This window comes from Balearica regulorum, chromosome 6, assembly GCF_011004875.1.
Source record: "Balearica regulorum gibbericeps isolate bBalReg1 chromosome 6, bBalReg1.pri, whole genome shotgun sequence".
NCBI classification, from domain to species: domain Eukaryota; kingdom Metazoa; phylum Chordata; class Aves; order Gruiformes; family Gruidae; genus Balearica; species Balearica regulorum.
Window position 1 is genome coordinate 20,478,990 of NC_046189.1, and position 25,543 is coordinate 20,504,532.

Genomic DNA, 25,543 nt, shown 5'->3' on the forward strand with positions numbered 1-25,543 from the left:
AACACCGCGTGATGAACTGACCGTAACCCCCACTCCCCGTCCCCCTGTGCCGCTGGGGGGGCGGAGGTTGAAGCTGGGAGTGAAGTTGAGCCCGGGAAGATGGGAGGGGTGGGGGGAGGTGTTTTAAGATTTTGGTTTTATTTCTCATTCCTCTGCTCTGTTTTGCTTAGTAATAAATAAGATGAATTCCCTCTCTAAGTTCGGTCTGTTTTGCTCGTGATGATAATTAGAGAATGATCTCTCCCTGTCCTTATCTCAACCCGTAAGTTTTCTTTCATTGTACCTTTTCTCCCCTGTCTAATGAAAGAGGGGAGTGATAGAGCAGCTCTGGTGGGCACCTGGCCCTCAGCCAGGGTCAACCCACCACACCCCCACTGCAACATATTTTCCTGAAATAATTGTCCTGGTTCTGGCAAGGATAGAGTTAATTTCCCAAGGAGCCAGGACAGGTGAGCCAAGCTGGCCGGGGGCTATTCCATACCATGTGACATCATGCTCACCGTAAAAGGGGGCTAGGCGGGCAGGTTCGGTGTGACTCTGGGATGGGTCGAGTCAGAGATCATGTCAGATCGGTAAATTGTTCTCTGTTATCACCCATTAGTTATCAGCACTGCAGTTGATTGTTTCCCCCTCCCTCGCTGTCCCAGTAACCTGCCCTTATCCCAACCCTCGAGGCTTTGCCGTTGTTTTTCCGTTCTCCTCCCCAGCCCGCCGGGGGAGGAGTGAGCAAGCGGCACGTGGCGCTTAGCTACCGGCCGGGGCTAAACCACGTCAATAATGAACCTGAAGACTCAGGGGTTTGAAAAAGAATATGCTCAAGGCCCTTTAGAGGCTTAAGTAGAATGGTGTGATAAAACAGGATCCTGCTCCCATAAGCTAAGAGAAGGCAGAACGCAGGTGCCCAGGAAGCATGCCAGCCAGGCCACAGAACCAGTCTCGTACTCTGCTCACATGACATTAAACTGGAGTACACCGGCCCTACAGAGTACAATAGGATCAAGTTAAGAGCAATTTGAGATGTGGTATTTATATTGCTTAGATTTATGTATTAACTTGCTATTCAGGTATCGAAGTCTTGAGGCAAAAGAGAAGGGTAAAAGAAAATTCATACAATTAAAATGAGACTGTATCTGAGAATCTACATTGTTTATTTCAGCAATAAGTGCCCCCAAACCTAAAGTACAACACTTAAAAATCTACAACACAAAAATAGAAAATATTCAAAATGCACAGAAACACAAGTCACCTTTAATGTGATTAAAACGTCACATGAGTTTTTTTGCAGTTAAGTAGCAATTAAGGATGTGCTTTACAACACTGTATAGAAATTTGCAAGTTTCCTGTACAGGCAGGATCCTCATGCTTGTGCAAGTCGTTCTAGGACTCTTCGGTAATCTGAAACCAGTTGTTGGAAGCTCTCTTCTAACTGTTCATGTTGCATGTTTAGGTCTATTTGGTTCAACTGATTCGTCAGTTCCTCTGGCCTTAGGCACCTTCTCATCTTGGCAAGTTCTCTCTGCTTCTTCTAAGCAATCAAACAAATAGTAGTTTGAATACAACCAATAATCATCAAGCATATGGCATTTCATTAAATTTATTAAATTTCACTATCCAGTTCTTTAAGATGTCCCTAATCCTAGGAAAAAACAGTAACAGTATTTGACTAGGACATCCTTCCTGTTAAAGCCTCAGTTTCTGTATTACCAACAAACCAGTGAAGTGAAAAACTGTTTCAAAGTTTTCCCTTAACCCAACAGATCAGGTCTAGTGATACTTCTACTACTGAAGATGTATGGCATAAAGAAAACTAGACTGTAAAAAATTGACCATGATATTCAGTTCTATGCTGACATTAATCACACTGGTGTCCCATCATATGGTTCTTCAGTCAACTAATTTCCCCATAATTGACTATTAAAAATTAATTTTAAGTCTCCTATACACAGAAAATACTTCACAAGTTGTTAAAAGTTATTCAAAAGTTACCAGGGATTAGCAGTAACAGCACTGAAATGCAACAAGATTATTTACAAGCATAACATTTGTACAGCATGAAGATGAGGAGTTCCCCTGGCTGTGTCACATGTGTGATATTTTTACCTGTTTATTAAATATGAAAGTATTTTGAAGTGATTTTCTTTTCCCCAGACATACTTTTATACAGCTGATATCTATTTCCAAACTGCTCAGTTCCTCAGTTACTTTCTATTCTTCAGTCTTCCCTCGCTTTGTAAGAGCAGACTGTCATTCAACATTTCATTAAAAAAAGAAATATATGCATTATGTATGCCTGGCATCTTATGAATAAATCTTTGCAATGCCAATGGAATCAGAGTTTGTTAAAATAAAATTTTCCCAAACTATTCTACTTCTACCATGAGTCTCAAAATCAAAGCCCTTCTGTACTGTATTTTATTTTACACTTATCTCTCAAAGGAAAATTTGTTTTCTTTCTATGATTGATGCTGAGTACAGTAAACTGTAAACAAGTAAGATCAGTCAATGAGTAAGATCAGAAAAACATTTATAATCTCCCACAGATAAGCAAAGTTCAGTTCAGAAAAGGAGGTCCTGTATCAGAGTCCTGATGTGGCATCCAGGGACATTTCTGGCCAATAATCAAGAAACATTTCCTTGTAGAAAGGATGTCAAAAACAGCATAGCTGTTCATATTGTAGATTCATGTTAGCTCTATCTAGTCAAAATGAGTAAGATACTCAAAATGTGATGAGTTGCCCAAATGAAAATAAAGATGAGTACTTTCTGAGTAACCTTCTGTCAGTAGAAAAAACTAAAAACCCTTATTCTAGAATTAATGCAAGGTCTCCTTAACAGGAATATCTGTTAACATTACAAATATTAGCTCTGAAAAAAGGTGTCAGCTTTTAAATGCCCATTATATCTGACACTGTAGCATTAGGCCATCTCTTTAGTTCCAAGTTCAGGTAAATAGCAAACTCCCTCCACATGTTTCAGGTAACCAGTTGTTTCAATATCATTTCCTTCCAACTATACTACCAGCATATCCAGGTACACAAGATTCTGAAACCTACAATCAGTGACATTTTACCTGGGCAGTTTTAAGAGGATTCTTTGAGAGTAAGTTATTGGGCTGGGCAGAAAAGTATATTCTACTCAAGTAGCAAACACAAACAAAGTATTATGATTAAGAAAAGCAGCACAGCAGAGGTATTTACTTCCAAAAGGGATGACATGAAGAACAAAGACATGATCAAGGAGACACATCTACCAGCACAGTCCACTAATGAGCATAGAAAGCAGAGTTCTTCAGAAATGGAAAAGCCACAGTGAAACTGAAATTTCACAAGCTTCTTACCCTTTGAAATACCTTTAGAGCAATAGTCTGTTCACTACGATACCAACTTTTTTACTTCCTGTATTAGTAATACTTCTGCAGAGAACAACATAGCTGGCTGTATCAGTTATTCCAGTCTAGTGCCACCATATACATAAAAATCTCGGTATTTTTAGCAACAGCCTCCTTGTGAATGTGAAGACTTCAAGGGGAATAGATGTATTGCAGGTTTTTTCATCTGAGGTTTCTGCATACATAGTTTTGTTTCTACTACTGTTAGCCAGGAAATAGCTGTAAGATGTAATACTCTTTTTACGAAATTAAGGTAGTGGCAATTTAAAATTATTCTACATCTGTACAGCACTATTCAAATGAAGCTATCAACTGCTTTATATTAAAAAAATGATACCAGCATTAGAGTATGCAGTAATATTCCTGATTCTTTATTAAAATTTGCTTCTCCTCCCTCCAAATTACTGTACATACACATATTAAAAGTTAGTTTAACTGCAATTCTAAAGTCTTTGAAAAGAGCACCATGACTAAAATTTATTGGAAATACTGTTTAAAACTAGTGCATAAGCTGTTTACTAGGTAGAACTACCATAAACAGAATAGCTTGATTTCAGAACATGAAACAAAGTCAGGGAAAAGGTGTTGGCTGCTTTAAGGATTTTTTTAAATCCTCATTGAAGTAACTGAAAAATTAAAAATGCAATGTTATGAAGCAGCAATACTGCATATCTAGCAATACAGAATCCATTTCTTATTAATGCATTTATTGTATGCAAAGACTGAAGTGGAAATATCTGCTAGAAGCACTAGAACTGAAGCTGCTTATGGAATTTTGGATTTCCCCCACAGGACTTCAGTGCTGAGTGCATGAAGTGAAACCATGTAATGGTCATTAGCTGAAAAACATGGCCTTATTTGTAGTGGACACTGAGTGATATTTAGCAAATGAGACCAGACACTCAAGAAAGAATAGGCAGTGTTTTGATTAAGGTCCTGCCGCTCAGCATGACATGGTGTTATCTCCAAATTAGGCAAGTATTTAATACAGTGCTGGGTTCTCATTTCTGCTAACAGCCCCCCTAAGTCCAACATGAGTACAATCAAAGTTTTCCTATTTTGGTATAACAGGGTAAGTACTGCTTTAGGAAGGCTGGCAAGCTAATCAAGGTACTTCTCATACTTTGTGAAGCTTTCCCAACAGGGTTTTGGGTTGCTTAGCAAGTACTTAATTGAAGAGAGTAGCTAACATACTAGTTATTGCACTAACCCTAGATCTGTTGTGGTCTTTTGACTCTTAACACAAAGACTGATGCCACTAGCAACGAGGATATAGGTTTTTTTAATCTGTATCTCAAAGGGTCAGTTTATGGAACATGGACCAACTATACTGAAGATCCTGAGAAGTGTACTTAATAGGAACTAAGAAAATTACTTTGCACTAAGTTTAGTACTTGCTTGAACTTTACTGCTGAAATTATTTTATATTCCATCTGCACAGAGTTCTATGTTGACATGGCTTGATTACTTCTAGCAAGCTGTTTCGTTAAGACCTAACTAACAAGTAGAACAGGAATCTAAACTACACCTAGTCTGCAGTGTCAGCTTATTACAACATTTACCTCTCCAAATATTTGGCTTGTCTAAGATTTTTTTTTTTAACCTTTTCAAGAAATTAAGGTTTTTTCCCCCTTAAGCCTACCTGGGCATAATGCCACTTGTAGCTAGATAACGTAAGCTTAGTAGTAACTTCCTGCTGGAACTGGGCAGGAAATAGTCAGAAGCCAAACACAAGATCTTCAGCACTGCTATATATGAATGTTCTCTGCATCTGTATACATGTCAGTTGAACACTGCATAACTAATAGTAGTTGATTGGCAACATAATTGGCATCAACTACATTTATGGAAATGAAAGTAAAATCAAGTATAATTAGCCTTGAAATAAATATTAAATGATACTTAAGTCATATACACCTTATAGGGGCCAATCAGTCTTCTTTTAACGTCCAACCGATAGCTTCTGGACTGTTCTGCATCACCCATATCTGTTGCACGCAATCGGAGAATTTCATAAACTCGTCTTGTGTGTTGCTAATGCACAGAAAGGAGAATAAAAACCATGTCTGAATAAGGAAGTCACTCAATAGAACTCAAAGTGGAGAAATACTGAAATATTAGAGTAGTTCCTCAGTTTATTGGCAGTCAGAGGCATGGACAAAGCCTCTGTCAAACCTGTCTTCCTATCTGGTGGGTTAAATGAATAGACATTCCTGTTTTTTCTTCAAAACCATTTTCTTCCACACAGCCAGTCTCTGATCTCTGAGTGCTGCACCAGCTGCACTTCAGGTGCTTCAAGGACCTGCCGTAAATAAGCAGCAGAAAGTCCAGAAGCCAGAGTCCAAAAATACTTCAAAGAACTGAAGGATTGCAACCAGAGTGACATTAAGCAATATTTTACAGTATCTATTTTGCTAATTTTAATAATCTCCAAATACCTACTGCCTTTCACAAGGTCCCCTGGAAGTTCTAAATATGAGAATGAAACCACAATATTTAAAGTTTTCTGTTTACTAGGGAATGAAAGAAAATGAAAGAATTAGTAAATGGAAAAACTGATATGCTTTTGGAACCAGGACCAGCTAGTATCACACCTAGGAAGAAAAAAAAATTATGTTGCTACTATAATACTATTAACTGTTGCATCTGTATGAAAACAGAATTTAAGACCAAGTATTCTTTTGCTGAGCAACAGAACACAAATAAGATTGTTTGCTACACTAGCACATATTTAGATACTGTTAAAAACCCCCAAACTCAACTTACTCATCCTTTCAGGTTTAAGATACCAGACATAGAAGACTGCAGATGTAGTTTCCTTATATAAGCCATACCATTTTCATGAACACATTTGAATATGGCTTCACACCCCCATCCCTCAAGCCTCAAAGTTTTCATTGAGTCACACTGAAATACATTTTTAATGAAGCAACTCTGCCTTTTCACCCCCATACTCACTAATGAGTTTAATCACTTACTGATATTACCAGCAAATTTAATTGTTCAATCTAACCGTTTAGTTCTCCAAGTGTTTAGAGCTGCCTTAATAGCAGTTGTTTGCTACTTAAGTGTTCTGCATTCCCAAAACACTACTTGTTTTTTGCATAAATATACTGGAAACAAATGGAAATCACATCAAATTCTATTACATCAACAGAATTAGTAGGTAAAAAAAGCATTAATCTAAAACCAGAGCTAGGTATCTCCCTTCCAGATATATCCTAAAAAAAAATCTGTTGCAATAAGCCAGAGTGTGTAAATTCCAAGTCTCCATCCCTATGTTTAAATTGTTATTCTACTAGTTTGATAAGAATATGTCCAACTACAACTGTTCTGATTTAATACCTTATTTATTTTCAGTTTTTGTTGAGCTTCCATCACCATTTCTTGACTGAAACCTTGCATTAACTTTCCTGGGGAAAAGCAAAGCAAATCTTGACAGAGCTTTACGTGAACAAAGTCTCTTAGCTTCACATAGTTTTCAGATGGATCTTCAGCTAGAAAGAATAAAGAAAAGCATGTAGTTAGTATCAGCATTATTTGTTTCCTCATCTCTGGTATGTAATTAGAGAACTATGGAAAAGTATTCATCAGTATATGAACAACTGATGATTAAGCATAAGTACTGCTATCAAAGTTTTAGAAGTTTGAAAGTAGACATTAAAGAGCTTGCAGAAAGAAAAACTTCTAATATTTTGTATACTGTACAGTATTATACATGCATTTAAGAGACTGATAATAAACATGTTTAAGCCAATTTAACTCCTTGGGAAAAGACAATTACTCTATGTACAAATGCTTTTTCTTGTATGTTCCATCTATTCTATATTTGACAGAGTGGTAGAACTACTAGAACACAAACTTACTATGTGGAAAGAGACTGGTGAAACTATCCTACTGTATACAATTAAACTAGATGAAGATGTTTATTGACCAAAAGTTATAGTCTTTGTTAGCAAGGAAGATAGGGAAGGGTACAAGGACACAAAGGACAAACTTATCCAAAATTAAAAGGCTGGGAGGGCCTAAGCAAAAGCTGATCACAATTTCAAGTTACTTCTGTTTTGCTTAAAATGGTAGCATAACTATCAAAACTGTAACTTTAGAAAAAACACCTAAATTGAGAACTAGCTTTGATGGACATCAACATGGTCCCGCATGCAACTTTGTTACCACTGATGAACTATATAGAAGGAAAATGCTTACAAGGTTGTGAATATATTTCTTCCTTACTTGTTTAGCCAGACTTACTGTGTATAAGTAGCAGGGTCATGTTCACCCCAATACTCATTTTTCTGTGGACTAGCACTGTGGAATTTATTGCTAAACAGCTTATAACCCAGCTGTGTTTTTCTTTAGTTTTGAGGACCACTGCAAATAGTTGAAATTTGCTGTTTAAGGGTGATCAAAAGCTAGTAAGTTATTGAGAAGAACCGGGACAGAAGTTTTTGCTGTGTATATGCAGCGCTACGCAACTGGCAATTTATTTTTTTGGGTTGGAGAATGCCTATGATTGTATCAGTTAAAGTGTTTTGTGCATGAGTGGCCTAATCTTGTGTGGCAAGTCTTACAGCACTTATTCTGCAAAAGAAATTGGAGAAGCTGTACTAAAGCTATTTGATTCCATTCCTTTTTGCTCAGATTAAAAGAAGGATGAGGCAGTTGCTGTATAGTAAAGCACAATCAACATATATTTTGCTGGTGTCAGTTAGGATGACAAGTTAAGCAGAACAAAATATTTGTTGTAAATGGGAAACTCCAAAGTAATTTTTTTTTAAAGCATTAGCTCTTTCAAAGAAGTTAAATAGATCTTCATTTCCTCTTTTCAGAAAGGTTAAAGGCTTTACTTCACAATTTTAGATGCTATGTAACTAAATATCCTGGCCATATCAAGGTTGTCCAGTCTGATTATTCCCTCAAAAAAGACAATAAGTAATTTTGTAAAAGCCTTAATTTCCATAACTTGAGTCTCATGTAGAACGTTGCAAGCTTTCTCCTGCTTTATTCCATACAGAAATTAAAACTTATTTTAGTGCATATTTACTGTTTGCTGCAACCTTGCATTTAAGGCACTGAGCCATAAACATGTCATATGATTTAGACAGTACCAAGTTAAGACTTTGTTAATCCTCAGCTATAAAAGCTATGTAAAGCTTTGTATTAGTAAAAGGAAAAAAAGTAAATGCATGATGCACATGATTTCCTGTTGCATAAATGAAGTTACATTTCCTTAGGTTCCTAGGAATAGGATTAAAATTATGAGGTGGATTACTTTGTAGGATTATCCTGCAGCAATGCATTATGAAAGCAAGTGTTCTATTGTATTTTAATTAAAATGGGGGAGTTATTTCTAACTAAGATGAGGTCTGAGACAGCACCTAGAATTGAATGGTCAAGTCATGCGTTTGAACTGCATTTCTTCCTATGTTGGACTTAAAAGCCATTTATTATGTTTCATTTAAATGCACATATACTCTTTTTCCTCTCTGCCATTTCCTCAATATTTTTTTCTTTTTAGATATTTGTGCACCTACCTCTAATATCATGGGTGCCTTCAGCCAGCAATACATGCTCCTGGAGCACAAATTCTCTACAGATTTTTACTGTCTGTAAAATTTTGGCCTGCACACTAATATTAATATGCTATTTTAGTTTGGTGTCATCGCCCCCCCCCCAATTTTGAGTTTTGGCTAATAGGAGTAAGTTGAACAAGGAACTTGACAAAGCTTGAACTCTTGGCAAACTCAGCTGTGTATCTCACAATAAAATGGCTAATTAGCTGGTAATCCGTTCATGCTAGGGATTTTAATTTTCCTGGTGTGCTGTTCTCTAAGTAAAGGATTTAAGGAGCTACATTATATACAGTTCTTCTGTAAACCAGGGTACTTTTAATCCTGAACTGAGCTGAAGCTAAATCTTCAAAAGGCCATTTAATTCTAACAAATGAACGTGAAAGTTAGTTTGTAGGCTAACAACCCATGAATGCTACAAGTTGCTTATTAAACAGGTGAACCGAGTTAAAAATTTAACACAAACCTGTTATATCAAGTACTGTAGGAGAAGACATATAGTATCTATGAACTGTTTCAAGCAGCTGAGCACCATGGCCTTCTCCTTGGAATGGGGGCAAGATCAGCATCTGGCTACAAACAAAGGAATTTATTTTCTGTTCAAATGCATGCATTTGCAAACATTATAATGTAAAGGCTTAAAATGAAATGGTATTTCATTTGAGATTAAAGTACATGTAGCAATCTTCATGTTAAAATATTATTTTTAACAGAGTCTTAAAATTGCTAAATATGCAAAACTTGTTTGAGATTCCCTCTGCTTCAAGAAGGGAACAATGAAATAAATCAGTGCATAGCCAGCTAATAATGGGGATTTTTTTAAACAAATCAACACCATTATAAACAAGTATTGGGAACTTCAGCAGTTCCCTCTTCTGAAATAAAAGGCAAGGCACGAGTTACGCCGCCAATTACCTTACACGTGGCCGGGTTTTGTCTGGGTACACATAGTAATTATAGACTGTCATGTAGCCTACGGTCGCAAAGAGCGTAGCTCCATCCTTATTATACTTCTCAAATCTGCAGATAAAACAGAAAGCCAAGCAGGTCAATTACAGTCGCGCTCCCATGCAGTGTCCATTTTCTTTTCCATTCTCCAACTGAATTTTCAGTGTCAGCAAGCTACTCTGTGAGGGCCCAATGGGTACACCTGCTATGTTCTGAATGTACAATTCACTTAATTGGTGTGCAGCAACTTGGATAAATCAGGCCTCTTTACAGCACTTCAGTGCACTTGCCTATTATAAAGATGAATAGGTGGCAAGTAAAAGAAAACACAGGCAAAGCTCATTTTACTGTTTAAGCCTACATTCAGGGCTCTAACGGACAACAGCATTTAATTCAGCTCTATTCTCAAGCTTTCCCAAAGCATAATGGAGGAAAACTCAAGCCTCATAAACAATGGGTTTTCTTTCCTGGGAAAAATATCATTATACTGCTCCAATAATTGGCCAGCCACAATTAAAATGCAGGCTTTGTGGAGGTAATAAGGTCCACTGTTGCTTTAGAACTGTACTTACACTAGAAAGTAGTTCCATCTTTCATCATCTACATCAATAAAGCTAGCAGTTTCAATAAACCACATCAAGAACGTCTGAAGCCTTTCATGATATTCTCGAAAGCCTGGACATGTCATGTCAGCCTAGGGAAAAAGCCAGGAGAAGTCAGGTGAAACCTATCACAGATGTAAGAGGGAGGGGGGAAAAATGTAAAACCTAATTAAATTCTCCAATATGAAAAAGCATGCTTATAATTATTAATAAACCGGTAAAATGATAGTGTTTATATATCATAGTTGAAACATTAGTGAAAGTGCATCACTACAAAATAAAATTTAATTTGGTTGCTCAAAAGCAGAAGTTTAACTTATTTTTCATACCTTGTATATCTGATATGTTATATCTTCACCAGCTTCCTCATTATGGACAGAGTATGTATGTAGCAGCATTCCAAAGGGCTTAAAGTTGACCTCCTTCTCCAGCAAAGACACAAAGTCATCTGTGTTTGTGCAAAAGCCAGGAGGAATGATTTCTCTAATTTTACTTGCAACATCATCTGCCTGGAGATTACAAAAGGGGGCAGGATCAGTAAAATATTAGAAAGAGATAGCATTGATGTCAGTGTTGTGCTATAAGAAATGAATAAGAAAGATGGTATGGCCTAAAGTAATTTAAAAAAGAAAAAAGAAAAAGCAAACATTCCTGTTGTTCAGTAGTGACCCTCCAGCAAGTAAAGGAGCTGCACTGACAAGATCCAGAATGGTCACAATCCAGCCACTGTAAGCATCAAAAAGCTCTTAGTTACAGCTTTTACAGTTCTTGAACATTTTTATGTTTAGAGGTTGTTACATTTGTCCAAGTAAAACCTAAGAGTGTTGACAGCTATTCTGAAAGTGCAGCATATTCAGAAGCCAAGACTTTCCAGCCAGCAATTCTCCAAGACTATGCTACGCAGCCTGGTGGAACTCAGGTTTCCAAACAAGCAGCTTACAAGAGGTATTAGGTGGTGCAGAACTAAGTGGAGGAAAAGGGACGAAGACTAAAAATGGTAGCTCCCAAACAGGAAAGTGACAGCTAGCACACTCTTGCATTCTTAAGTCTTCCTGCTTGAAATGCCTGCCTATAGGATCAGCTGCAGAACACATTTCAAACCCAGAAGACAACATCCCATGTTCTAATCAAAGAACATTTTGAAAATAAAGTTTGACATAAAATAATTAAAAAAAATAATTTAATGATACTGTCAGCAAATCTAACCTGTAGTCTAACATACTGGGGAAGATGAAACATTCTGACACCAAAATTAAATTCAGAGATTAAAATTACTCTTTTCAGGTATCTAAAATGCAAGTTAGAGCCTATCAGCTGAGCAGACTTCATAATCCTTTTCAGACCCCAAAAAGACGACTTGATTGAATACATTTACTACTTCTTTTTAACCATGAATATTTGATGAAGTTTCACAATAACGTATTACTGCTTCTCACCAGGCAATAAAACTTAATGAATTGGTCTCAACTTAACAAAACCGCAGTCCTCAATACAACCCCTAAAAGCCTGACATTACATTCAACAAAATGAGCTTACATTCAATTCAAACTTTCTTCTGGACAATGAATCCAGGTTTTTACTTAATGGAGTTTGCCGTGAGTTCAGCTGTAATGTTTGTATTGTATCTATTTCCACAAGGACTGACACAAGAACACTTTGTGTTAACTTACTAAGCAGCTCTTTCACACCGTTTACATGCATGATGGGTATTAGTTCAAAACCAAGACCCTTGCTACTTAGCATTCAAAACAGGGAAATTAAGATGCTTAGAACAAAATACACTACAAAAGGCTAATACAACATGCTACTAATTCCTGTCCTTTCAACCACAGTCCCTTAAGTAGAAGCAATGCACCTGCAAATGAATAGCACTTTATCATTCAGTATACATTTTTAGTGTAGAGAAAGATGGATGTAGTTCAGCACAAACAAGTTTTATTCTTAATGGTTTGGTACTACCAACATTTATATTTATATGAGAGAACTATTAAGCAGTTAAAATATAGCTCTACAATACTTGGTGTAAGAACCCAGTCAAAATGCATACAATCTTTACATCCATTGCATGCTCAAAACAAAGGAGATGCATTTATTGGAACCTTTGCTATTCTTAAAGCAATATTAGTCAAACATTTTCTTTACACTTACTGATTTAACCGCATTACACAAAGTCAGCCATTCTTTCAGAATCAATGAATTCCATAAAGAAAAAGTATTTTTATGGAACACATTTTAGAAATGTTTGTGTTTTGTTTTTTTTTTTTTTAAACTGTGCGAGTGCATTGTTTACACAGATCTTAAGTCTGCACTGCCAACAAAGCTGTAGGAAACCACAGCTAAGAATCTGTAGTGACTTTCATTCTATGTATCTGAAAAAGGCATGTAAAAATAATCTAGAATTAAAACAATACTTCCAAGCATCAGTTCAATAATTCAGACTATGTGGAAGAGCTCTAAAAAAGGTGAATATGCAGTATGAACTATTATATAAATAACGTTTAAGCAATTTTGCTCCCCTCACATTTTTAAGTTTACTTCATTAGTGGTAAGAAGGAAGACAAACTTTCACTTGCTGAAAGCACATAAGATAATGCATCCATCACTGGCTGCCACCCCAGAAAAATCTTGTTTTCCATAAAATAGAAAGAATTAAATCATGAGAACAGAGGCTAAGCAGATAAAGCAGTAGATAATCCTTCTTAGTTCTATATGACTACAACATTTTCACCTACTGCCTCCTAAAACTTCTCACTCCTCGAAATGGGGCCTAACATAATTTAAGAAAAACTATATTCTTCAGTTACTTTTAGGGTTAACAAGATCTCCCTTTCTTCCAGAGGAAATCCCAGAATCCTCCATTTCAGTGATACAATTTTCAGTTAGTAAGTTCTGTAATACTGGAATCTTGAAATATCAACAGCATACAAATAATTCGTTTCATTAATACTTGTACTTTTTAATGGAAGCAGCCATTACTTAATAGGCATTTTCCAAACACTTCTCTCTGAGGTACTCATAATACAAGGAGTTACCAAAATTTGTTTACTGTATTTCTTTGCTATTGGTGAGAGGTTCACTTCTTATCAGAGCAAGGCACTCCTATCTTACCAATTGGCATGGACGCACAAGATGACACACAAGTTTCTGTTCAGAAAAACAATCCAGCTGACTACTGCAGCAATGTTAAACATAGGCCAAGCCACTTACAATGAAGTGTACAAAAACCTGAATGAAGCCAGCCAAGAGTTGTTGAGCTGATGGTTGCTGGTAGTACTGCCTGCGATATATTACCTTCATAATCAGAATCATGAGAGGTGATGATGGGGAATTTGGTATAGGCTTGTAACTAAACTTGATTTGTAGTAGGACTACTTAAGTTGGCAGTATCTCTTTGTACACTGCATTCAACTCTGGATAACTTTAATATAAAGATTATTCTTGTACTAACACACAGTTATGACATTTGTATATCATACAGATGATGTTTCAACATGACTTAATTTACAATAATTATAGAAACATATTTGAAAGCTGAATTTCTCTAACAATTACATGTATTAATTCCAGTGGGGAGCAATGGAGTGATCAGTAGTATTACTTCAAAAAAAAAAAGATGGTCAACATTAAAATTACAATTTTTCAGTAACTTTTGTGTAAAGCAAACATATTAGACCAGCTGCAAAGCAAGATGAATACATTTACAGTAAAGACTGTTTCAGAGGTTAGTGAAATACTTTCCCCTACCTCATCATAAAATATAGATGAAAAGGAAGATACTTGACCAGCTGCAAATCTCAAAGCAGCAAGAAATTTGGAGGTCAATGCTATTAATAGTTACGCTAGAAGTAGCTTCTCTTCAGATGTTTAAAAGAATCAATTCCACATGATAAACCTGTCTATTTTCATTAAATGAAGTGCCAACTTCTGTTCAAAACATGATCATACTTTGCTGAGCCTTTGCCACTAACATGGTTGAGATCCATCTTTAGGGACATGATATTAAGATGCATAAATATGACTGGAGTTCTGGCTCTTGAAATTTCAGGATCTTATCTTATCTCGTATTGGGATGAATATTTCTGTCAGTCCCTAGCAGAGATTGTAGCAGCTGATTTAGCAATAACAGAACCAAACTTAATATCACAGAATAAAGCCACCTGCTTTTCCTGGGTCTTGTGTGGGTATTTAGATATAAAATATTAAGCTGTGAATAATTTGCAGAGTATTAAAACTAACTTCTCTCTTGTAACCAGTTAAAGGCAAAACTGCTGTCCTTTCCTAAACCCCATCTATTCACAGCACAAGAATTACCTGTCATGTATGGCAGATAGTCCACGTCTTAGTATGATTACCCTGAATGAGCCAAGATCAGCAACCAAACAGTTAACTTAGAAAAGTAAATGTTAATATGCATTTAAATTAACACCCTGCTGTAATGACAGCTTATGTTTTTAATCTCTGCAAATGCATTCATATCTTAAGGTCATTAAACTACTAGCAAATACAAATGCAGAACAAGATTGATGACCACCATGCCTTTCTTCTACTTAGGTTTAGATATAGCCATATGAGCAGCCTATTTGGATGTACAGTGTTAACACCAAGGGAAGCACAGGGTAAGCTACCACATTCTTCCGATTCAGTCAAAGTCTGGAGATACTCTGGAAAGCATACAGAAGCCTTGTTCAAAAAGATCCTCTTTTTTGTCCTCACCTCAATCTCTTACACAACTGGAGGAATAATTCAGTATAAGAAACAGGGTGTGAAGGAAGCAAGGATTCTGAGCGATCAAAAAAATTGCAGAGTGTGCTTAGGGCAAGACAGACCTTGTTTACCTTGCTCATACCTCCAGAAAAGTAAAGCGGCTTTGCCATTTGTACAGAAAATAGACTGAGTAAAAAGGTGCTACGGTGTAGATTCCTGTTGTAACATGATTTTGAAGTTCTATTGCTGAGAGGTTGGACTGGTTGATTTTAATATGATTACTACTTTGCCAACAGGCTTTCCTTTTTCCCTTATTTCTAAAAACCTTCTAAAGATTGAAGACCATGACCTTTCACTCCTAAGACATGTTGCCCTAGCCTCAAAAGTATTTCAGACATGTCCAGGCACTTCAACTAAGTATATTCTAATACAACTTCAGAACAAGGAAGGGCAGATCTTTAAAATTCATTTAGCAAAGTAACTTCAATTTTTTTTCCTTTACAATAGGTTTTTCCTTGAAGATATTTAAATTAACTCTGATGTATTTGAAATTAGAAACTTAAAACACAGCTTCAAGTCATAAAGATGTTTACTTATTTAAAAAAGCTTCTCTCAGGCAGAGTAATTTGAAGTCAGTGCAAATATATAGCCATTTCATGCTAGAGTATTATGAAGATTCATCAATAATCATATCAATAGCTTTTTTGGAAAGAAATAAACTCAATTTTTTCTTCCTTATAACTAAGAAAAACTCAGATGATACTAAGTTTTCTTAATGCATCAGAGACCACTCTGAAAAACTGAGTTTTCTAAATAACTGTACAGGTTAAATACAAGTATTTAACAGTTAAAACCATTGTTAAGAAGGTATTTCATTCCTATAAGTTCCATACACCTTTCTTCAGTTGGCTGAGAGATTGATTAGCTTAGCTTTTGTGGGGTTATCTCAAAAATATTCAAAAGCATATAGGCAGAAGAAAAATAATCTTTTCTACAAGTATTCTATAAGGTTGGAAAACCTGTAGGCAAAAAGAAAAAAGTAAAAACCCAAAAAACTCAAAAAAACAAACAAAACATCCTGCTGGTAATTGTATTCTTGTCCTCCTTTAAGTAATATATAAAACACACATTATACCCAACCAGAAGTTTCTAATCTCTTTTCTGCCTTACTTGTTCTCCACATTTGCCATTTAAAGAGACACAGTCAAGTATCCTACCTCATGAAGTGTTTACAGAAACTTTTATATTGAAGAGAATTCAGTAAAAAGGAAAACACCAATGCTAGTCCTCCTCCTGTAGACAGTTAACACAAAAATACATACTTGGTAGGTTGTTGTGTTTTTTTGTGTGGAACTGGCTTTGCTATTAGCACCTTATGTTTGACTGTACTGTTTGACACAATTTTGATGTTACTGCAGTCAAAAGAGGAACAGTGGGAAAATGCATAGATGAAGTTCAAAGTTTTTTTTCAGCTTAGCAATACAGGAAGCTTTGTTTGTTTGCTTTTAATTTAAATCATGTTTGGGCAGGCAATTACTAAAGCTAGAATTCTTGTCCATATCCTGACTAACTCTTCTCAATAATATTTTAAGTACAGGTCTGGTTCTGTCTTTACCTCCACACAGTCAAACTTTTCATTCACTTTAGATTTATATTCGATGCGGAAGAGTGTTGACAGGTTACCAGCGATATAGTACAAGAGGATCTTCAGTCCCTTGTAGCCAAAGGCAACTTCACTGAAGAAGGAGAAAAGAACAATCAGGAACTCTTTACACGGCAAAACATTAACATCACAGAGCTTTTATTTAATACACTTTGAAGTTCACATCATCTTTCCCAGTGAGGTATATTAAGCTTCCTAATAGGAAAAGGGAATTAAACTGGATGTGCACTATCTAAACAGAGATAATGCTTTACACTATTTCTACCAGTTATTTTGCTCCTCTAGTGGAGAAATAGAACATATTCCTGAACTCAGTCAAGGCAGTGTCTGTGCACATACTATGACAGCTCAAGAAAGAATACCTAAAATAGCTAATACTGCATTTATGTTTTTCGGTATCTTAAGCTCATTAACATTTATTTATATTAATTGACTAATAACATTTATTAAAACTTACTTTGCAGTGTGGTATAGTATTTTGGAATACACTACTGCATTTTATACCGTATAAAACAGACAGATAACCAGTCATAGCGCTAAGTGTGGTTTCGGTGGACAGTTTCTATATAGTTATCCAATCCAAACAGAACTGAGTAAATACCCCAAAAAAAAAAGGTATGGAATACAAATATATTTTCAAAGTGTAAAAAAAGGCGAGTTGCCTGGACATAAATACTACACTGTTGTGAAATATAGAGAATTTATTTTCAGGCAAAAAAAATACCTGCAGAAAATGGTAATGTTCAAAGAAACAGGTTCCTTTTTTGTTATTTTAATGCATAGTTGTTTTTTTTTTTAACTGAGATGTTTCTTTTATGACAGCACATTTATAATTTTAAATTTGAAGTATAAGTGCCAGAACAAGAATTTTCTTGTTAGTTATACTGACAGATTGGAGAGTTCTCCCATTACTAAAAGTATAATTATTATCAACAATAGTTGCAGTGTAATAGTGTAACTAATTTTATTACCATTAATATTGGTAGTTCATCCTACTTGGAGTACTTAGTATGCTTTTTAAAGGAATTGGAAATTAAAAAACTTAACTACTTCAAGAAGTCCACAGATACATGCATGTGGATTTTCCTTAGTGTTTTGTTTGGTTGGTTTTGGGTGGGTTTTTTTGGCTTTTTTTTTAAACTATGGCCAGATTGTTGAATATCACTCTAATGAAAATATAAAAATGACACTTTTGCAGTAGGGATGGAGTGGTCAACTTCCCTACAATACTAATGGTCAACTTCCCTACAATACTAATGAATGTCAGCATACTTCGGGGAGGGGGGATGGGGAGAATAGGACACAACACACCACAAAACCCAAACCCCATACTTTTCTGTAGTTTCTGTAACCCCTGCATGTCTAACTCTTTAGAAGTGCACATATTAGAGAAAATAAACCCCTGAATTCAATACAGTTAACATTCGATGATCTAGAAGAGCCAACAACGTGAGTTTAAGTTAATACTCGACTTATGTTTTATTCATTAAAAATCTCACGTAACCGTAAAAAATAAATTGATATACTGTGGCTAGATATTGGGTTTTTTGTACACATTACTGTGAAAGTTTAAGAAAGAATTATCAGTTCTTGCTACTACCTTAGAAAAATGCCATGAACACAATACCAACTTAAACAAGTAATTCTGATTGCAAAAATAAGGTATTTTATTCTCTGCTAATCTACCTTAAAAATAGCATATAAAATGACTACAGGCTCAAACTCTATGAGCTAGGCACCAAGGCCACTGTTGAACTATACAGTCATAAAACTGTTTGCTGTATCATTGCTGTATCATTTAAAATAGCTTGGTATGACAGGATTTCTTGTTTTCTAACAATTTGGAAGCAACTTCCCCCTTCCAGACCTATTAATTTGATTCTGGATGCTTTAACTTACTCATCTCCAAACACTTGATGGCTATACTCTGGATTAAATGTTGTGTTGTCATCCTCCAAATCCTCAGGAAAGCGAACTAAGCAAAAAAAAAAAGCACACAACAAAGTCATCAGCTTCAGTTTGTTGAGCCATAGATGCCCTGCTAGGTGTTCATGCATTCTTTCACTACAGAGTCAGACAACTTCAATTATGAACCTATCCATGTTAGGCTGGCATACAAATGAAATAAAGATATCTTGTGCAACTTAGGTGCATGTTATCTGATCTGAAGAGATCAAATCATTAAGCAGAATAAAAATGAGAAATTGACACAGATGTATACGCGTAGATATATTTATTTTTATATATATATAAAATCTGAATGTTACTGCCTTTAACTTCACCTTGAACACTGAGGACACTGCTGACACTGCCCAGGTGGATATTACCCTATTAAGCCAGGCTGATCATGTAATCAATGTTGCTTTCTCATTCTGTCATTCTTCTCCTACATGCAGGTGAGAAGACTTCACTCCAGACAGTTTTTAATGGAGTGATGAATGGAAAGAAATGTTTATGCGTGTTTATGTTCATGTTAAGGTTTTGGAGAATCAGCATGTATACCTAGAAAACAGCTGCACCAATAGTATACTGGTACTTGTACCAATATTACTAAAATAATTAATGATTTTTCTTTCCTGACTCTTCCTCAAGGCCTAGTATTAAACAAGGTCTTTTCTGATAGTGTAAAAATACTTGCTACAAGGGCTTCTGCCCAAACTCAGTAACTTATCGAACAAGCATTTTATTCATGCTTATAGTTACAGCAGTTGCTCCACAGTAATTGTGACAGTTGTTCTTCCATCATAAAATATATGATTTATGATTAGTGGATGAAATTAGAAATTAAAGTAGGATTTTTCTAGGGAAAATTTTAGAAGACCGAGATACTTGATTCACAAACATCCTCTGTGTATTTGCAGTTAAACAAATTACCTAAAATTGGAAGGGATTAAAGTGATGGTTCAGCCACATTAATGAGGCATAGGTAGCTCAAGACAAGTTGCACATTTTTAGTGTTGAAAGAGTCAACATTGCATGCTCATGCAATATTGTAGGAGTTAAACTTTTTAAAAGCATGTGGAATATTGAACTAAAGCTCCATTGCTGCTTTACTGTAGTAAAACTGGAGATGAGAAAAAAAGTTTTTTTCTGATAATATTAGAAAGGAATTATTCAAAGAGAAATATGCAAATGAGTGTTCTAGTGACAAGATAAAAATTTGACCCTCTCAAAAGCAAAAGAAAATGGCTGCTCTTGTCTTCTCAATTTTAATTCAGAGAACAACAGATTTGAGGCAAAGTAACAGTGTTAAAAAACAAACAACAAAAAGCAGTTCTGAATTGTCACAATGAAAGAAATTAGGACCCTGAAGAGGCTAGTGTATGACTGCTTTTATATGCATGTAAGAAATACATTTTTTTTTTTTAATGGTGCCACTTCATAGCTTCTCATCTTTTCTCTGAATATAATTTGTATATGGAACACTTACACCCTCTGAAATAAAAAGAGAAGCTAAAAATATTAGCTAAGATTGGCAATGGGTACCTTAATTAAAAACTCTAGCAGTCTCCCTGAAAGGTGATACAGTAGCTCCTCAGATTTTTAAGCAAAATTCACTCAGATATCATTATCTCTCATTCTTTCCTTCAGTTTTAGGAAGGTGGAAAAGAAAAATAAACCTTTAGATCTAGTCATAAAACCATTATTTGAAATAATGTTTAAGAAGAAGAGAAATACTTCACAATTATAGTGGCTTAAAAACTTAAGTATTTTGGTTATAATGACATTTTGGCTCACATGCCAAAAGTGATTGTGTATTAAAAATGCTATTAAACTATACAGAACAGATTGCTAGTAGTAGTTCTGAAAAGTGCTTAACAGGTTCATTACTTTCATTTCCTTAATGAATTATGGCATTTGTACTGCCCAAGGGAACAAAATGCTGAAGGGCTAGAAAGATTAAAACTTAGACAGGTATGCTTTATTCTTCAAGTTATTACTGGTGCATGTAAGTTTGAGATATAAGCAAGTCCACCAAGAATTCAGTAATTCAGTCTGTATTCTGGGTGTCCCAGTAAGCAAATTAGCTATAGAGAGCAATAAGCATTTCTCAGAAGAGTGAGAATTTTTTCTACTTAGATTTTAAGCAATTTTCATTAAAAGCGTCTTGTGTAATCCAGATGTTGGGGGAAGGGCAACAAAAAACCTTACCCAACACCACTTTTCAGTTTTCTTTCTTTTTTCCCCTCAAAGAAAGAGGAAAGGGGAAGATGTTAAAGAAAGTAAGACAAGATATAATTCCAATGCAGTCTGGTAACATGCTAATAAAGTGCTGATGACATTATTAGGCAGAGACAGGACTGAATTTCTAAATTGTACTTTGATTATAATAGACTCAGAAAAATTAGACTATGTATTCCTATTCTTATGTTGGTATGTTTACGTTAATAAGTACATATTAAAACCTGCATGATTTTAAGTAATAAGGAAGTTTCTTAAGGTACTCAAATATTCCAATATCAAATGCACAGTATTTACAAAGTGACATTACCTAATTTCAGCTGAATTGCTTCATTTGTATTACACTTGTATTCAGCCAGCTTCTTCTCCATAGCAGTAAGTCCTGAAGAAAAAGATTTTTTTTTAAAAAGGGTTAAAATATGTGCAATCTATGTGTCACTATTATTCAAGGAACATGCTTAGAAAAAGGTTCTCAAAGCCAGAAAAAACACACAACACAAACCCACCAAAAATGCTGAACAATGAGGTAAAAAAGCTACAGTGTATAAAAGGAATATAGATATTTATCTCAAACACTTTTCTGGAACTAGAAAACAGACCACAGGTACCTCTCTTTTTAATTTCTGAGAATGAAGGGCATTACAATAAAATATTTAAACTTTTAAGTTATTACCAGTAAAACATATTTGAAAGACATAAGTATAAATCAAGAATTCAGTCTAACAGATGTTTCTTTTAAAGAACCTGTTAAGCAACACATTTCAGGGTATTTCAAGTGCTTGCACTAAGTCATGTTCATAAACAGGTGTTCACAAACCACAGTGGCATATATACAGCAGCAATTATCAAGTTACCACTTCTCTTCCAGAGCGGATGTGGAAAGAAATAACAAACAAATTGTATCTAGTCTGTTTTTTAAAGCATAATCCAGGGCAGAAAACACATATCACTCATCATACTATTTTTTCAAGTGCTTTACAAATCCAGCTCCCTCCCTTCATTCCAGAAGTCACATCAGAAAGTTCTTCCTCTAACTTCAGATAATAAGCTTTCCCATTCCCCCTGCCCATACACTAGTGGACATGGAGGTATATACTCTGGCTTACCACTGCTAAGCGTGGGGACCGTGACCCGTGGATGCCTGCCTGCCCAGCAGCAGCATGGCCATAGCAACAGCGGGTGCGGAAAGTCAGCCGCGCTCCCCACCCAGACATCCGATTCCTCGGTCGCCCGAGCTCACCGCCGTCAGCCCTTACCGGCATCCTCACCCGCCGGTCCCGCCACGGCCGCCCCGAGCTCACGCTCCGCTTCCTTGCTCCAGGTCCCGGCCACAGTGCTCTCCCGCGCGGGCGGCACAGGGGCCTTGTCAGCGCCCGCATGAGCCCGCCGAGGAGGCACAGTGTCGACCGTCCCTGGGCCCCACTCCCCTCACGGAGAAGCGACGGCAGCGCCCAGACCTGCTCCCCCACAGCACCCCAAAAGCCCCCAAGGGGCCAGACCGCCGCCTCCCCTCCGCGGTCGAGGTGGCAAGGCGGGCCCTGCCAGTCCCCGGAGCGCAGGCGGGCAGAACAGGCCCGGGAACTTACCCGCCATTTCCGAAGAACGGCGGCCGAGTCACCCGGGCAGAACGAATCAACCCGCGCGCCCACTCAGCGGAAATGAGCGCACGCGCATACACTTCCGCTTCCGCCCGCCGAAGGGCAGTGGGGAGCCAATAGCTGCACTGTGCGAGACACGTGGCCCAGGCACACGCGCCACACCACGCTGAGCACCGCGCGGTCCCGGTGGCAGCCTTTAAGCGCATCCGCGCGATCGCTCTTTTGCATAGCCCCGCCCCCAGGAAGCTGCTGCCGGGAGCCCGGGCTGACTCGGACGGGCCAACGCACATGCGCAGTGCTCCCTACTGCGGCGGCGCCACTGCGCAGGTGTGAGGGGCGCGGCGTGCTGGGGGAGCGGACTGCGCCGGGCCGGCCCCGCCGGCCCCTCGCTGTGACTTGTTTCCGGTGTAGGAGCGCTTTCTCCTGGGGCAGCTGAGCGCCTTGGACGTGGGCAGTCTAACCCGGCCCCAACCCGTGGGCTGAACTGAACGTTAGCCCTTTGCGAAGAGGCCTGAGATACACCATCTTCCCTTCCCGCTGTGGAGCGGGCAGGACAACCTGTTCTACTTGCACTCTTTCTTCACATACAGACGTCATGGCTCAGTGCCGCTGTTACACTTCAACCGAGGGAAAAACTAGATCTTTATCATTAGTAAAAAATAAAGCCATATGCTGAACCACTTGTTACAGCCACTGCTGGAAGGACCATGAAGATCTTCCAATTTTAAAGGTCTGTTTGCTGCAGTTACTCTGCAACTAGCATATACATGGACTTGCAGAGCAAGATGGTTTAGAGGTCAAATTCTTGGTAAATAGGCACATATATAGTAAAACTATTTCTGCTGTTAGCTGGCATGTAGGCACATACATAGTGTGTGAGGTCCAAGTTATCTTCAGGAAGTTTTTGTTGACCTGGAGCCAAAAAAAGTTCTGCTTTCTAGAGAAAATTACTTGGTTTAAACTTAGAGACGAGTCATTGTTTTGTGACTACCATGATAAACTCCCAACTACTACATTGTAGTTTTATATCTCACTGTGTTATCTGAAGTATAACAGAAGCTGTGCTTTTTGTTTTCCAGCAACAAGTGCTAAAAGAGATCTTGGGCCCTTGAAATAGTACAGCAAGACAAAACATGCATTATTATTTAAGTCAGGTTTTATAAGCACTTACTGTGATTGAACTGTCCAAAGTATACATTTCTGCTTTCTTGAGGCTATGGCCTGTATGTTTCTCATTTTGAGGTATAAAGCAAGTCAGCGTGCTCTACTACTAAAGCATTATGAAAATCTGCCAGAAGCTACTGAATTCCAGCCAGAAGTGATTACTTTGTGCCTCTGTTTGAAATGGGCTACTACCACTTTGCAGCCATGCTGCCAGAATATTGGTCTATAAACAGTTTCAGCAGCTGGTATCAACAGGTACAGCTTTGCTGACCCTCAAGGGAACAGCTGCATCTGTTAAGCCAGAAATTAGTTTCAGCAGCATTTTAAAAAGTTCAGTTTTGCACTATATTGGGTTTGCATGGCAAGGTTTTGGTAGCGGGGGGGCTACAGGGGTGGCTCCTGTGAGAAGCTGCTAGAAGCTTCCCTCACGTCCAACAGAGCCAATGCCAGCCGGCTCCAAGACGGACCCACTGCTGGCCAAGGCCGAGCCCATCAGCCACAGTGGTAGTGCCTCTGGGATAGTAGAGCTAAGAAAAGGAAAAAACTGCTGTGCAATGGCAATTGCAGCTGGAGAGAGGGGTGAGAAGATGTGAGAGGAACAACTCTGCAGACACCAAGGTCAGTGAAGAAGGAGGAGGAGGAGGTGGTGCTCCAGAGGCCAAACAAAGGATTCTCCTGCAGCCCATGCAGAAGACCATGGTGAGGCAGGCTGTTCCCTTGCAGCCCAGGGAGGAGGACTGTGGAGCAGATATCCACCTGCAGCCCCTGGAGGAACCCATGCAGGTGGATGTGCCTGAAGGAAGCTGTGACCCTGTGGGAAACCTGCGCTAGAGCAGGTTTGCTGGCAGGACTTGTGACCCCGTGGGGGACCCGCCCTAGAGCAGTCTGGTCCTGAAGGACTGCACCCATGGAAGGAACTCACGCTGGAGCAGTTTGTGAAGAACTGTAGCCCATGGGAAGGACTCACATTGGAGAAGTTTGTGGAGGACTTTCTCCCATGGGAGGGACCCCATGCTGAAGCAGAGGAAGAGTGTGAGGAGTCCTCCCCCTAAGGAGGAAAGAGCAGGAGAAAAAACTTGAGATGAACTGACCACAACCCCCATTCCCCAGTGTCACTGCAGGAGGAACAGGTAGAGAAATCGGGAGTGAAGTTAAGCCCAGGAAAAAGGGAGGGGTGGGGGGAACTGTTTTAAGATTTGGTTTTATTTCTCATTATCCTACTCTGATTTGATTGGTAATAACTTAAACTAATTTCCCCAAATCGAGTCTATTTTGCCCATATGGTAGTGGCTGATCTCCCTGTCCTTATCTCGACCCATGAACGTTTTGTTAGCTGAGGAAGGGAGTGATAGAGCGGCTTCGGGGGGGGGGGGCACCTGGCGTCCAGCCAGGGTCAACCCACCAAATGCCCTATGGCGGTGCTACCAGCAGCCCCCAGCAAGGATCCACAGCCGCGCTCCTGGGGCCTTTGTGGGGCGGGTGATGTGCCGTCCAAACCGCACTAATGGGGTTAACCAACATCCCCGCGGTGAGTCCGGGTGGCGGCTAACGCGGGGGCCGAGGGGGTAAGCGACACCGCTTCTGCCCTGGGCGTCCGCCGAGGTGCCCGGCCGAGAGCCGGCGGGGCAGAGGTGGGGCTCGTCGCCGGCCGAGGTTACGGGTCCGGGGCAGCGGTGTGAGAGTGCGGCGAGCCCCAGGCTGGGGCCGCGGCGATACCGGTGGGC

General features: G+C 38.3%; 2 protein-coding genes across 2 annotated transcripts in view; one reads left to right on the forward strand and one right to left on the reverse strand.

The window, feature by feature from the left end:
* Positions 1-1,129: 1,129 nt before the first annotated feature.
* On the reverse strand, positions 1,130-22,777 carry HAT1 (histone acetyltransferase 1). Its single transcript, XM_075756675.1, has 11 exons — positions 22,644-22,777; positions 21,368-21,439; positions 18,775-18,850; positions 16,828-16,948; positions 10,838-11,017; positions 10,479-10,600; positions 9,874-9,978; positions 9,425-9,531; positions 6,734-6,885; positions 5,306-5,422; positions 1,130-1,525 (listed from the first exon to the last, which is right to left on the reverse strand). The coding sequence occupies exons 1-11, from the start codon at positions 22,648-22,650 to the stop codon at positions 1,358-1,360; spliced, it is 1,227 nt and encodes a 408-aa protein (XP_075612790.1). The 5' UTR covers positions 22,651-22,777; the 3' UTR covers positions 1,130-1,357.
* A 2,475-nt stretch (positions 22,778-25,252) lies between these two features.
* The window catches only part of SLC25A12 (solute carrier family 25 member 12), a 49,294-nt gene continuing 49,003 nt past the window's right edge, over positions 25,253-25,543 (forward strand). The window contains exon 1 of the mRNA XM_075756663.1: positions 25,253-25,347. Within this exon, the coding sequence (XP_075612778.1) occupies positions 25,324-25,347 (24 nt within the window). The 5' untranslated portion in view covers positions 25,253-25,323. The remainder of the gene's footprint in view (positions 25,348-25,543) is intronic.